Source organism: Oncorhynchus keta, chromosome 29 (genome assembly GCF_023373465.1).
Source record: "Oncorhynchus keta strain PuntledgeMale-10-30-2019 chromosome 29, Oket_V2, whole genome shotgun sequence".
NCBI lineage: Eukaryota > Metazoa > Chordata > Actinopteri > Salmoniformes > Salmonidae > Oncorhynchus > Oncorhynchus keta.
Window position 1 is genome coordinate 50,749,829 of NC_068449.1, and position 14,687 is coordinate 50,764,515.

At 42.6% G+C, this 14,687-nt stretch overlaps 1 protein-coding gene across 2 annotated transcripts; it reads left to right on the forward strand.

Moving 5' to 3' along the window:
• The first annotated feature begins 3,259 nt into the window (after window positions 1–3,259).
• LOC118378249 (transmembrane protein 154-like) lies at window positions 3,260–14,293 on the forward strand. Of its 2 annotated transcripts, XM_035765219.2 has the most exons (9): window positions 3,261–3,472; window positions 4,993–5,064; window positions 5,202–5,267; window positions 5,383–5,442; window positions 5,686–5,844; window positions 6,154–6,211; window positions 8,667–8,743; window positions 9,284–9,331; window positions 12,551–14,293. In XM_035765219.2, the coding sequence occupies exons 1-8, from the start codon at window positions 3,352–3,354 to the stop codon at window positions 9,316–9,318; spliced, it is 648 nt and encodes a 215-aa protein (XP_035621112.1). In that variant the 5' UTR covers window positions 3,261–3,351; the 3' UTR covers window positions 9,319–9,331; window positions 12,551–14,293. The 2 variants fall into 2 exon arrangements, with proteins under 2 accessions (XP_052342668.1, XP_035621112.1); XM_052486708.1 differs by lacking the exon at window positions 5,383–5,442 and having other exon boundaries at window positions 3,260–3,472.
• The last annotated feature ends 394 nt before the right edge of the window (window positions 14,294–14,687 follow it).

Sequence of the window (14,687 nt, forward strand, 5' to 3'; positions counted from 1 at the left end):
AAGTAGTGCACTTATAGGGAATAGGGTGCCATTTTGGACGATCCCCGTCAGGACCAACCATTAGGCTATTTTGCTGGGTCTGGGCAGTAAATGAGCTTTCCCTCTTTAGAAGTGAGATATTGTTCTTCTCTTTTGCATTATTTTCTGTCCCTCTAGCAGGAAGGAGCAGCGATTGTTTCTTTAAGGATCGATATTGTATTGCAGTGAGAGATGTGTTGAGGTAAAAGGGGTAAAAGTTGTGCTGAATGCATTATTAAGTCTTAGATTTATTGTTCACTTTTATTTCTCCAGTGTGATGTTCCCTCTCTGTTGAGAGACAGGGAAGGTTAGTGGTTTAATTGACTGATAGAGACTGCAGCGCTCTAAGTACGACCAACAGGACGGTGGTCGTGACTGCCCTCCGGTGGACAATCTATCCCACTGCAACCGATGGAATGTAGGTCCTGTTTGAATACATACAATTGCCTTCTTCCTCCCTACCTTGAATTCACATATAATGCTTGGTGCTTATGCACCAATTGATCATATATTTTATGTGGGAGGGAGGGATGCATGTTAAAGGTTTAATTTGATTATTAGCGGTAGCGGCTTTGCTTCTTCATAACAGTTTTGTCATGAAAATAATTTGCTTGTTGACGATGGTTATAAAATCCTCCCATTCACTGCTGATACGATTAATTTGCATAGCTGTAGATATTGACGTCTCCATGGAAACAGAAAGGAATAACATCATCCACTTTGGCAGCCTCTGACCACATCTATTTTAACACAGAGGGATGGTCATTAAACATCAAGAAATACATGAAAACAAAGTGACTAGAGACCCTGAATCTGCTTGATTCACTCTAAAATGTGACTTCTGCTTTATCCTAACCCCTCTGAAAGACACGTATAGGCCTACAGGTTGGAGCAGGGGGCTGCCACACTGGGCACTCATGTAGCAGTTGTTGTCGATTGCTCAACAGCACAACGGAAGACAACGCCATCTAGGATTTGATACCAGCAATCTTCCGGTACGCTAGCTCACTTCCTGAAAGATTTTTCACGTCAGACCTGGGATTCGAATTGTCAAATCTCTAGCTCGCCTCTCAAAACCTGCTAACAACTAAGCTACTTGACGCCCGCCTAGTAGTAACGGTTGATATTCCTAAATGTTTTTCGAAACAATACAATTCACTAAATCATAGCACATCCCTTTAAAGCTGACTAAGGATCTGACCTTTTTAATTTTATTTTTTAATTTAGCCTAAAATGACATACCCAAATCTAACTGCCTGTAGCTCAGGACCTGAAGCAAAGACATGCACATTCTTGATACCATTTAAAAGGAAACACATTGAATTTTGTGGAAATGTGAAATTAATGTAGATGAATATAACACATTAGATCAGGTAAAAGATAATACAAAGAAAAAATTGTGCGTTTTTTTGTATTTTTTTGTACCATCGTCTTTGAAATGCAAGAGAAATGTCATAATGTATTATTCCAGCCCAGGTGCAATTTATATTTTGGCCACTAGATGGCAGCAGAGTTCAAGATGTTGTATCAAGACTGCCCAGATGTGCCTAATTGGTTCATTAATACATGCTCAAGTTCATAATTGTGCACTCTCCTCAAACAGTAGCATGGTATTATTTCACTGTAATAGCTTCTGTAAATTGGACGGTGCAGTTAGATTATCAAGAATTTAAGCTTTCTGCCCATGTCAGATATGTCTATGTCCTGGGAAATGTTTTTGTTACTTACAAACTCATGCTAAACACAGCCTATGTTAACTCAACCGTCCCGCGGGGGGGCTAATGAATTAAAACCATGGAAACGTTCAATATTAATCTCCTCAGCGCTCTGAACTCTAACTGTGGTCATAATCTTACACAGACAATGTATGCTAATTAAAGTTCCTTCAAGGTTATCTCTAAACAGGCCAACTGGGATCACCAACGGCTTAGTTCATTATTGTGGAAATAATATAATTGAGTGGTCACAGACTTGCAACTCCACTAGAGTTAGAGGTAGAAGAGATGACTTTATCGGAGGTCGAATGGGAGGGAGCACATGAACTCATATTACACTTTACCACATGGGGGCGCTAATGGGCCATGGAAGTTAGACGTATTAAATCCTCAGGCATGCTGGCCTCCTAATTCTCTTGCCAGACTAGACACAGCTGGTAAATACATAAACATGTTTAAAAGCCTTCAGTATTGATAGAAAGAGGAAATATATTCATCTACCAAAGCCTACATTGACTGGTGGATTATGTCTCTGTGATTTTCCTGAATTACATCATCCATGAATCAAAAGTAGACAAAGTTAGAAACATGTATTAAAGTGGCACTCGACAATGATACAATAATACACAATACTGAAACACATTGTGGAACACTCCAACTTTTGAGACATTGAAAACAATCATGGTCAAACATGGTACATGTCTATAATACATTACATCATCAATACACATGTATAAAATAATAATTGTAAAAAACAATTTAAGTACAATGGATAACCCCAACCCTAACTATGCATCACCAAACCCTCATTCGCATTGGTGTGTACTGTTCTTTTTTATTTGGCCAACATTTCTTTAAAAGTCTGTATCAGTTGGACGCTTCTGTGTTTATAGTCTCAACTCTGAACATGTTTCAACTCAGAAAAATCTTTCACCTGTGACATCATGTCTAAACTTGTCATGGCTGGGACTATGCTTTATGGGATAGGTGGATAGGGGTATGGGGGAAGGTTAATGAGCTATAACGACAGATCCATAGATAGTACAGTATACAACTTTCAGAGCTCAGTTCTGACCCTGTTAGCAGTTTGAATTCAAACCCAAACAGAAGCTTACCTGGTCCTTCAGGAGACCAGTGTAACAGAGAACAACTACCAGCTGCTCCTTACTGAATGTAACTAAGCAAAACATTTTCCTTTCCCCCATTTAGTAAGTTTGCTGTGCTCTTGTCTTCTCTTTGGTATGCCCAGAGTGCTTGAATACCTTAACTGGGAGGATTTTGCTTCCGCAGAGAGCAGAGGAGCTGCCAGGCTTGTGGCTACAGGCACACAGTTAATTGCATCACACACTGGGTGTGTGTAGCTATGTGGCTGTGTACTCTACGTTTCTTTCTCTCCATCTCTTTTTTTCTCCCTCCCTCCCTCCCTCGCCCTCTCTCTCATTCTCTCCCTCCCTTCCTCCCTCCCTCCCACCCTCCCTCCCTCCCTCCCTCGCCCTCTCTCTCATTCTCTCCCTTCCCCTCTAGGTGAGTCAAAAGCAGCCCAGAATCAGGAAGTAGGATGCCGTGACAGACATTAGTAGGCAGAAGGAAATGGGCAACACCACCACACAATGTCACTATGTCTGCTGCTGCTCCTGTCCATGGTAACACAAGGGCGAGAGGGAGGAGAGGCCACAGGGAAATGACCCCATCGTCGATCATGTTGCTGCTGGCTCTGACAGCCTGCCTGGCTGGGACTGGTAGGTGTGGACTGTGGATTGGAAAGATGATTTGCCCTTACTGCTCATTGGAAACAGAGCTTTCATGGCTTTCTCTACTCTCCTACATTCACTCACTTTCATGACCTGTCTGTTTTCTCTTGGTGCCTCTCTGTTCTGCTCTTTTCTTTCAGTTTGCCTGAGAATGTAATAGTCTGCTGAAATGTGGTTGATATTGGCGGGTGGTGGCTGCTGAAATATGTGTGGACACGTTTTATGAAGAGATAGTGAAAGTTCTAGACCTTTTGACTACATTGTATTCTATCCAGTAGGTCTCACACACTGTACCTGCTGTATGGCTAGATGTGCCTTTGAGTGGCTTCACAATGCTTTCTGAAGTTGAATATTTGAATAGCTCTCCGAGAGCTTGTTCACTTCTATTCAAACGAATGTTATTGTCTTTGTACATTTCTGTCCCATGTCAGTTGTGAAAGAGGCTGAGTTCACATCCCTTCTTGCAACAGGTAGTTAGTTACGAACGATAACAATCAGCTAGAAACACAGTGAAACGTTGATGTTCCTGTTTCATTTAAAAAGACCCATCGTCACCCAAAGAACGGGAACATTGTGTTTTGTCAGTAGGAAAACCATTAACAGAAACATTTTCACAATGGCATTACCCAGGTTCTAATGGCACAGTTTGTTCCATCTGTGGTGCACGTTATCTCCATCTGTGTGATACCTCTTTTGAGTTGAAAGAGTCATAGAGTCTACTGCCAGTATACTGTATGTGCTTTGCCTTTATCCCTCTATCCACTGGCTGGTAACCAAGGGATACGTTCATTTGGAAGGGTTTTTAATGCCATGTCCACGTCTCCTCAACACATTCATTTTGAATTACACTGTACACGCCCAAACATTTACAGTAAGATGTGTCTGTGATGCTTCTTGGAATGTCTGTGGTTAACCTACACAAAGAAAGGTGCTATCTAGAACCTAAAAGGGTTATCAGGCTGTCCCCATGGGAGAACCAATTGAAGAACCCTTTTTGGTTCCAGATAGAATGCTTTTGGGGTTCTACATGTACCCCAAAGGGGTACTACCTTTAACCAAAAAGGGTTCTACCTGAAATCAAAAAAGGTTGCCTATGGGGACAGCTGAAGAACCCCTTTGGAATCCTTTTTTGGAAGACTGTATGATACATTGGCTCATTTTGTTAAACATGATTAAGGTCACAGCTCTCAACCAAGTACACTACTGACAGGCCCAAACTGATTCACATCCAAAGATCTGATGACTGTTTAAACTCCTTTTTCTAGGAAACAGTATCACACTGTCTGACTCAGTGTAGTTTGGAAATAGTGGAGTCTTTTGTGGGTTTTTTATGAATCCCCAATATTCTAAATTGCATAAAACTAGGGTGATGATTTTTCTTTTCCTGGCCAAGTGACCCAGGAAAACTCTTGGCTCTCGTAACACCGTAGGCTTGAGGTCAGGTCGTGTTATAATGAAGAACTCCTGGCCCTATGTTGCTTAACCATGGACTCTTTCATTCATTGCAGTGTTCTGCCAGGGTGATGAGGACACAAGTATTGTTGAAGAAACACAAACAGAAAATGATGCTTGGTTCTCAGGTGAGCTTTAGCTGTTGTCTGCTCCCCCATGTGCATACTCCTCCAACACAACCTGGTGGCAATAGCTCATAACTGTCCCTTTCCAACGGGTTTGGCAATAGTTGTGTTTGTGTTGATACTTTTCTCAATGTCCCCAGTGATCCCAACTGTAAGTGATGCTACCCCTACACCAGACTCATACCTATCATCTGAGAGTCCTTCAGGTGAGATTACACCTGTCTCCATAACACAATTCCATTACCTGATTTCCATCAGAGCCTTGCATGACAACAACAAAAAAAGCCCTCTGGTTTTTCATTTCATTTCCTGTCATTTCAGAGGGATATGAGACTGAAGCTGAATCTGGTTCTGGATTCAGTCCAGGTGTCAATATAGAAGGTATATTACATCAGTACATCAGCACTTAGTAACAACTGCTGATGTAAAAGGGGCTTTATAAAATAAACTTGGTTGATTTGATTGATTGAACACAAACAACAAAACTGATGTAGTGTTTAAGAAAACGTTGTGTTAGAAACGGTTATTGAGATGGTGAAAATAATTGCAGAAACATTGCAGACAAGCCGGTGTTACATCTATAGCGGCACGATCACCTTCCCACCATGATGGTTCCTCCTCCAGGGGAGGATCATCCTAAATCCTCTGAAGCACCACTGGAGGACAGTCTGAGTCTCACCTTCGTCCTGGTTCCTGTTGTGCTGGTGGTCGTGATAATCGCCATGGTAGTGGGCGTAGTCATAATCAAGCGCAGATGGAATCGGAAAGGAAAGAGCAATTCTGGTAAGTCACGAGAACTGTGCTATAGCTGGAAATATGTCCACGTGATGAGAAGTGACATGACCCCATTCTCATACACCATGACAGATCTGCTTATGACTAGATTTACTGTACCTTTCACTTAACAACACGACGACGTGAAAAACAGCTCTGAGTTGGGGTATGTTTAGCTTTGTGCACACTTATTTAGAATAGTGTGTAGGCCTACAGTTGTGTACTCAACCACAATACAGTGGATATTGTTAATATACTTTGACATGACTTTATTAGGTGGTGCACGATGTTGGCTATAATGATGGTTTCCTATTCCAGATAACGTAGAAGAGGATAATTATTTGCATGGTAGCGATGACACCGAAAAAGTTCCAATGTAAGTATTGAACACTGCACTATGAAGTTAAACAGGGCATTCGGAAAGTTTTCAGACCCCTTGACTTTTTCCACATTTTGTTACATTACAGCCTTATTCTAAAATGTATATATATATATTTTTAAATGTATTTCCCTCGTCAATCTACAATCAATACCACATAATGACAAGGTGAGAACAGTTTTTTTTTTAAATTGGCAAAAAAACAGAAATTCCTTATTTACATACTGTAAGTATATAGACCCTTTGCTATGAGACTCGAAATCGAGCTCAGGTGCATCCTGTTTCCATTGACCATCCTTGAGATGTTTCTACAACTTGGAGTCCAACTGTGGTAAACTCAATTGATTGGACATGATTTGGAAAGGCATTGAAGGTCCACAAGAACACAGCAGAAATACATCAGGTAAACTGTGCTAATGTGTAGTGAGTTTCACTTACTGCCTAGTACACAAGGGTCCAAAACTGTAAACCTAAAAAAACACTAAATAGATTCTTAAATGGAAGAGGTTTGGATCCCACCAAGACTCTTCCTAGAGCTGGCCGCTCGGCCAAACTGAACGATCAGGGGAGTGGGGCCAATGTCAGGGAGGTGACCAAGAACCCGATAGTCACTCTGACAGAGCTCCATAGTTCCTCTGTGGAGATGGGAGAAGTTTCCAGAAGAACATCCATATCTGCAGCACTCCACCAACCAGGCCTTTATGGTAGAGTGGCCAGACAGAAGTCACTCAGTAAAAGGCACATGATAGCCCCTTTGGAGTTTGCCAAACAGTACCTATAGGACTCTCAGACCATAATAAAAAGGATTCTCTGGTCTAAAGATGAACGGAGAAAAGTACAGAGAGATCCTTGACCAAAACCTGCTCCAGAGCGCTCAGGATCTCAGACTGGGGCGAAGGTTCACCTTCCAACAGGACAATGACCCATAGCACACAGCCAAGACAACGCAGGAGTGGCTTCGGGACAAGTCTGAATGTCCTTGAGTGGCCCAGCCAGAGCCCGGACTTGAACCCAATTGAATATCTCTGGAGAGACCTGAAAATCCCCAAATACAGGTGTGCCAAGCTTGTAGTGTCATATCCAAGAAGACTTAAGGCTGTAATCGCTGCCAAAGGTGTTTCAACAAAGTACTGAGTAAAGGGTCTGAATACTTAAGTAAATGTGATATGTTTTATACATTTGCAAAGATGTCTAAAAACTGTTTTTGCTTTGTCATTATGGGTTATCGTGTGTAGATTGATGAAGGGACAAAACAATTTAATCCATTTTAGAATAAGGCTGTAACACAAAATGTGGAAAAAGTCAAGGGGTCTGAATACTTTCCGAATGTATCTAGGCTACTGCTGTCTTGACTGTGCTCTCTATACGTTTGAAGTTGCAGTCACTTAAATTCATATATGGCGGTAAATCTGTTTCCTTGGTATGATTTTGACCTCACCCTGTTTGTTATTTCCTGTTTAGAAAGAAAGACGTTGAGGAGTTTGAAACAGGCGTGTGTGTGTGTGTGTGTGTGTGTGTGTGTGTGTGCCGTGTGTGTGTCTCTCTCTCTCTGTGTGGGTGTGTGTGTGTGTGTCTCTCTCTCTCTGTGTGTGTGGGTGTGTGTGTGTGTCTCTCTCTCTCTCTGTGTGTGTGGTGTGTGTGTGTGTGTGTGTGTGTGTCTCTGTGTGTGTGTGTGTGTGTGTGTGTGTGTCTCTCTCTGTGTGTGTGTGTGCTCTTTTCCTCAACAAGTTGTTTCACACACACACACACACACACACACACACACACACACACACACACACACACACACACACACACCAGTCTCTCATATCTGACATAAAGTATATAGTGATGTGTGAATCGAAGTGTTTACACATTAGCCTGAGAACTTATGAAAGAGCATTTCAGCAGAAATATGGCAAAGCTCAAGTTCCTCCTGCTATGACATGACACCCTTTCCCTGGTAACCAGCCTCCACGTGAGAATGTACGGTATGACTAAGGTATCTTTAGTGTAAGAGAAAGACTAACATCGTCAAAAACGATCTCCTGTCAAAACTTTACACTGCACATGAGTGCTCTCTCTCAGCCAATCATGTGTCCATGATGACTTCAGCGCATTGACAGAAAACTATGGTCAATGACGAGAGCGCCCCCCTGTGGGAATCAGCAATACTACCACTCAAATGGCCTTGAGTAGAAAATCATGTCAAACTCTATTGGAGGGAAGGACAGTGCTTATTCAAATACGAACAGTTTTGGGTGGAAATCAGTGAAAAACAGCATATTCCTAAGGAGTTTAATTTGAGACCGTGTGAGAAACCCCTCAACTGTTTTGGATTGTCTTTATACCTCAACAGTGGATGTTTGTATTTCCCCCCCTCTACACTCCCTTCATTTTAGTCCCTTTATTTTGTCATTTTCGAATGTCAAAACAGTAATGTGACGGGCTGACGATGTTGGCTGTTTTCCAGGCCCATGTTTGAGGATGATGTCCCCTCTGTGTTGGAGCTGGAGATGGAAGACCTGGAACAGTGGATGAATAAAGATGGTGAGTCATCTTAAAACCCCAAAAGAAAATGTATAGCAGCCCACTAATAATGATCTTTGAAAATAATGTATAACTGGAACAATCTGAGCTGAGGCTGTATATCTTGTATGTTAGTTGGCAGTGGTCGTCCTTGTTCTCCGAGCATGAGACTACTCTTAGTTCACAATACGAAGATCTGTCTGTTGTAAACTCTGTTGACTGCTCACTCCTGTTTTGTAATTGAAATTTGGACATGTGCAATCACATGCCTTTCCCTGATAAATGCCACTGTGAAAACAGGTTGGTTGAGTGTAACTTTTCTCCAATAGAGGGCGCCATTGTATACTTTACTACTGAGCCACTGCAAGTGTGACGATAGCGTTCATGCATGGACTAGACTGCATGGACTAGACTGGAGTCAATTCCTTTTATATGTGCACTTTAAATATCTAAGTACATACTGATAGGAAAGCTATTCGTAGACTGTAAATGTCCATGTTGTTTGAGATTTATACAGGGATATTGTATTCGTCACATGAGCTGTCAATTTGTTTCTTTTAGGTGGCGTTCGAATGGACTCTGGACAAGGGATCTAATCATGAGATCATGGTAAACATACACCTGTTATTTACTAACACTATAGTAGTCAACTCTACTGTACTTTGCTGTTAATGTAGCAACGCTGCAGGATAAGATAATGGGCTCTATTCAATCTGCATCACTGAATCGTTACAGATTGCGCGATATAAATGTGAAGGTAATCCCGATTGTGCCGTCAAAAGGCAACGTTTACCGTGAACGTAGTCTCCACTAACGCGGAATATTGCATTTACATTTCAATCACGCTTTAAAGCTGAATATCTGTAAATACGGATTGAATAGAGTCCAAGGTGGTGACTGGCGAATGCGTCAGTCACACCCATCAATGGAACTCAGGAACAGGGAGGGAGGACAGACAGCCTGGTGATGACATAATGTGCTGTTCTGGTGACATAATAACATGACCTGTTGCTGTTGACGTGGGTTGACCGTCCTGCTGTTACTGTAACATGAAACTCAACAGTCTATCATTTGATTAAGAGAAAGGATCAAGGATCAGTTTAGCCTTTTCGATCATAATTAATAAGATGGACATGGATGGGGAGACCTGATCCTAGATCAGCACACATACTCTGTGATACTTTATAGATACAGGCCTTGGTCAGTGGAGGCTGCTGAGGGGAGGACGGCGCATAACAAGGCCCCGAAGGGAGCAAATGGAATGGCATCAAACACTTGAAAACAACATTTTTGATGCAGTGGTGCAAATTTTGTTTTAGAAGTGGGAGGGACATTATTTTGTATTTTTTATCCAGTCGGATAAACACTCTAAACAGCCTACCTGACCGCTCGGAGGCGTCCACATGGTCCTAAAGCACACCATTGCCTCGTTTTGTATCACATTCCAATGATAAAGCTCGGGGGAACAAAAATGCAATTTCAGAATGTGGGGGGGACATGCCCCCTCTGTCCCCATTGAAAGTTTTGCCCCTTGTTTGATGTATTTGACACCATTCCACCTATACCGCTCCAGCCATTACCAAGAGCCCGTCCTCCCCAATTAAGGTGCCACCAACCTGCAGGTACGATTAATAAAGCTGCCAGTTGAGGACTTTTGAGGCGTCTGTTTCTCAAACTAGACACTCTAATGCGCTTGTCCTCTTGTTCAGTTGTGCACCGGGGCCTTCCACTCCTCTTTCTATTCTGGTTAGGGCCAGTTTGCGCTGTTCTGTGAAGGGAGTAATACACAGCGTTGTACGAGATCTTCAGTTTCTTGGCAATTTCTAGCATGGAATAGCCTTAATTTCTCAGAACAAGAATAGACTGATGAGTTTCAGAAGAAAGGTCTTTGTTTCTGGCCATTTTGAGCCTGTAATCGAACCCACAAATGCTGATGCTCCAGATACTCAACTAGTCTAAAGAAGGCCAGTTTTATTGCTTCTTTAATCAGAACAGCAGTTTTCAGCTGTGCTAACATAATTGCAAAAGGTTTTTTTAATGACCAATTAGCCTTTTTAAAATGATACATTTGGATTTGCTAACACAACATGCCATTGGAACACAGGAGTGATGGTTGCTGATAATGGGCCTCTGTACACCTATGCAGATATTCAATAAAAAATCTACCGTTTCCAGTTACAATAGTCATTTACGACATTAACAATGTCTACACTGTATTTCTGATCAATTTGATGTTATTTTAATGGACAGAAAAATGTGCTTTTCTTTCAAAAAACAAGGACATTTCTAAGTGACCCCAAACTTTTGAATGGTAGTGTACATACTCCTTTATTTAACTAGGAAAATCAGTTAAGAACAAATTCTTATTTACAATGACGGCCAAACCCAGATGACGCTGGGCCAATTGTGCGCCACCCAATCACGGCCAGATGTGATGCAGCCTGGATTCAAACCCGGGATTGCAGTGACGCTTCTTGCACTGAGACGCAGTGTCTTAGACTGCTGCGCCACTCGGGAGCCCAATTTAGCAACAGTCATCTCTGTTTTTTGGAGGGGGTTTGTATTTTACCCTGTTTTTTTCCACAATTTTGTGATTTCCAATTGGGATCCAATTACGATCTTGTCTCATCGCTGCTTGTCTCATCGCTGCAACTCCCTAACGGGCTTGGGAGCCTGCCTAACCCGGAAGCCAGCTGCACCAATCTCAGAGGAAACACCGCTCAACTAACGACCGAAGTCAGCCTGCAGTCACCCGGCCTACCACAATAGTCATTTCTGTTCCCCTTGCATAGTTTGTTTTGATACGTGGTGGACACACACACACGCACGCACGCACGCACGCACGCACACACACACAAAGAAATACAGATACAGAGCGAGACAGAGTCTCACATACTCCCACACACACACTGACACGGACAGAAATATACACATGACTGCACAAACACATGCCTCACTTACTGCCTCACTTACTGATATAAGGGCACACACACACACAGTGACTGCTGAACTCTGTCCCCTAGTCCTCTGTACCCATCATAACCTTCTAACCTTCTGAAGCAGGAATTGTCCTGACATCTGTTAGTGATTACCACAGGCATGCATGGAAGTGTGGCGCAACAGGGCGTTGGGATAGCCCCTTGTTCTCTCTCTCAGAAAGGCTGGGAGGGTCAAGGTCCATTAGACTAGCTGTGAGCTCACGCCATTCACACACAGCTTTTTTACCCCCAGGGTTCTGTTGGTTTGCAGCGTGCCATAAGGGTGGAGGGTCATAGACTACTCTCAGTTAACTGTGTAGGGCTGGCCTACTGTAGACCAGTGGAGGCTGGTGGGAGGAGCTATTTGGAGGACGGGCTCATTGTGATGGCTGGAATGTAATAAATGGAACGGTATAAAACACATCAGACATATGGAAACCACTTTTTTGACCCCGTTCCATAATTCCATTCCAGCCATTACAATGAGCCTGTCCTCCAATAGCTCCTCCCACCAGCCTCCACTCCTGTAGACAGCATGCCCTATTGTAGACCTACTGTAACTACATAAAAATCAACTGTAAATATCTGTTTCCAACGGGGGATTTATTGACAGTTTGGTGTAGACTAGATCAACATGCCAGCTGATTGTGAAATGACATCATTCTCATTCCTTCCCAAGGACCTTTGTGAGTTACATACTGTAGGTCAGAGGGTCCGGTGTGACAACCAAACGAATGTTAAAACATCACGTCACTCCTTCCAATGAAGGATGTTATTCTATTGATTGTATGAACATGTACTGTACTGTATGTCGTCGCATGACCTCTCCCTCCCTGTCTGTCTCCTATAGGCTAGTCCCTAAAGAGTCACGGAGTAAGTCAATTCTCTCTCCCAACCGTCCTCTTGCTGTACTGCCGGTGACAAAGGACATTTCCCCATCGCAGGGAAGGACATTCTGTTACCCAGCCGCACTGTAGGCTTCTTCTATTCATGTCAATGTCAAAGCAACGTCATCAACCGGCCACATTGACAACAAGAAAGCAACACCTCCACCCATGGTGACTGCAAAAAAACAGGAAATGCTGAATTTATTTTCAATTTCAGCATAAACAAAAGACAAGAAACAATAAATGCACAAGTTAAATGTATTTAGAACGTAACATCTTAAAATCTGCGTCAAATGTACTGTGGTATATATAGACTCTATGGAGAAACAGTGTGTGGCAATAGTCCTTTCACTACACGGATCCTGATTGTGGTCGGCCTAATAATGAATGCTTTTTGCAACGCCATCAACTCAGTACAGTGCCTTTTTAGTCATTGTTTCAAGTTCATATACACTTTTTATGTGATTGTTTTATTGTCTTTTGTATTCAGCTGTCATGCAGTGAGAGAGGGAATCAGTGAGAGAGGAAGGACTAAAACACAGGAGGTTGGTAGCACCTTTATTGAGGAGGACAGGCTCGGGGTAATGGCTGGAGCAGAATGAGTGGAATGGTATCAAATGCGTCAGACACTTGGTTTCCATGCGTTTGATGCCATTCCATTCGCTCTGTTCCAGCCATTATTATGAGCTGTTCTCCCTTCAGCAGCCTCCTGTGGAGTAAAACGTGTAAAACTATTACTGAAAGCGGGTGTCGGTAGCCATGTTCTGACACCCAGACAACAATATTAGAACTTGACCTCCAAAGATCCTACAGGCCCTCCCCTTTACAACAGAAACACATATTCCATGCCCACAGTAAAGCCAGACCAGATGGTATATAGCCTTATTCCAACGGCCAGCTAACCCAGTCCCATGATAGATATGATGGCTCAACAAATGTTTATGCTAAAGACTAGCTCGTGTCTCCTCCTCTCCTCTGCTCTGTCCCTTCTGGTTGTAGTACACAGACTGCATGTGGATCTATCTCTCTGTCTCTCTCTCTCTCTCTGTCTCTCTCTCTCTCACAAACTCCGACTCTAATTACCAAACCCTGTCTATTGTTTCATGCATGAGATAACTGAGAACTGCTGGTACACTGCTTTGCTTTGGTTCATGCCCATCACGCAATGCTAAAGCTGTTTAGAATTCAAGAGGGATTCGGGAAGGTAATTTCTGAGAGTGCAAATTTCCGTTTGGTTGTTATATATAGTGACTGTCTTGTGATGTTTTGTTTTCCATGATTTTCTTTGAGAAACAGTATTTCACAATTACTGTCATTACATCCTAAGCATGTAATTCCTGTTGATGGTACACTGTCTTTCATTGGTTGAATATGTTTTTCTACAAATTCTCGTCACATCGATGTATAAATGTTATGCTCAGCTCTACGTGACAGTCAGTATTTTGCAGTAACTTTCATTGTAAATATGTGGAAGATATTTTTTTAACTCGCATGTATATTTTTGAACTGTGTATATTGTGCTTGATTTGATACAAATATTAATATTTGCTTATGGTCATAGGAGTGAATGTGGTCCCTCAATCTCTGTTAGGTCCTCATACTTGTCAGTAATCCAAGTGTTATAACTACTGCTGTAGTCATTTCAATAAGGAACCAACTGTCCTGCCAATATATTTGTAAATCATCAATAAATCTGTGACGCGTTATTTTGTTTGCGTGCGCTGGCCCATTAATGTGTGCCACTTCGTCTGTCCCTGTATGCGTCACAGGAGGTTGGTGGCACCTTAATTGGGGAGGACGGACTCGTGGTAATGGCTGGAGCGGAATCGGTGGAACGCTATCAAACACATGGTTTCCATGGTTTCCATGTGCTTTATGCCATTCCATATGCTCCGTTCCAGCCATTGTTATGAGCCGTCCTCCCCTCAGCAGCCTCCACTGGTGTGTGTGTGTGTGTGGTAGAGCCAGAAACCCATCTCCCATCACCCTCGCTCTACCCTCTCTTCCACCCTCTCTTCCCTCCATATACCTGATGGACGCTCATTGGATGGTAATGGAATTCATATTAGAGGAGGCTGGCGAAGAGCAGCAAGGACAGAC

Excerpts from the sequence above, each read along its gene's own strand:
- LOC118378249 (XM_035765219.2), top strand. The coding sequence starts at position 3,352 with ATGTCTGCTGCTGCTCCTGTCCATGGTAACACAAGGGCGAGAGGGAGG. Across the intron at positions 5,443-5,685 it reads TCCAGGTGTCAATATAGAAG|GGGAGGATCATCCTAAATCC; the intron begins GTATATTACATC and ends TTCCTCCTCCAG. Across the intron at positions 6,212-8,666 it reads GACACCGAAAAAGTTCCAAT|GCCCATGTTTGAGGATGATG; the intron begins GTAAGTATTGAA and ends GCTGTTTTCCAG.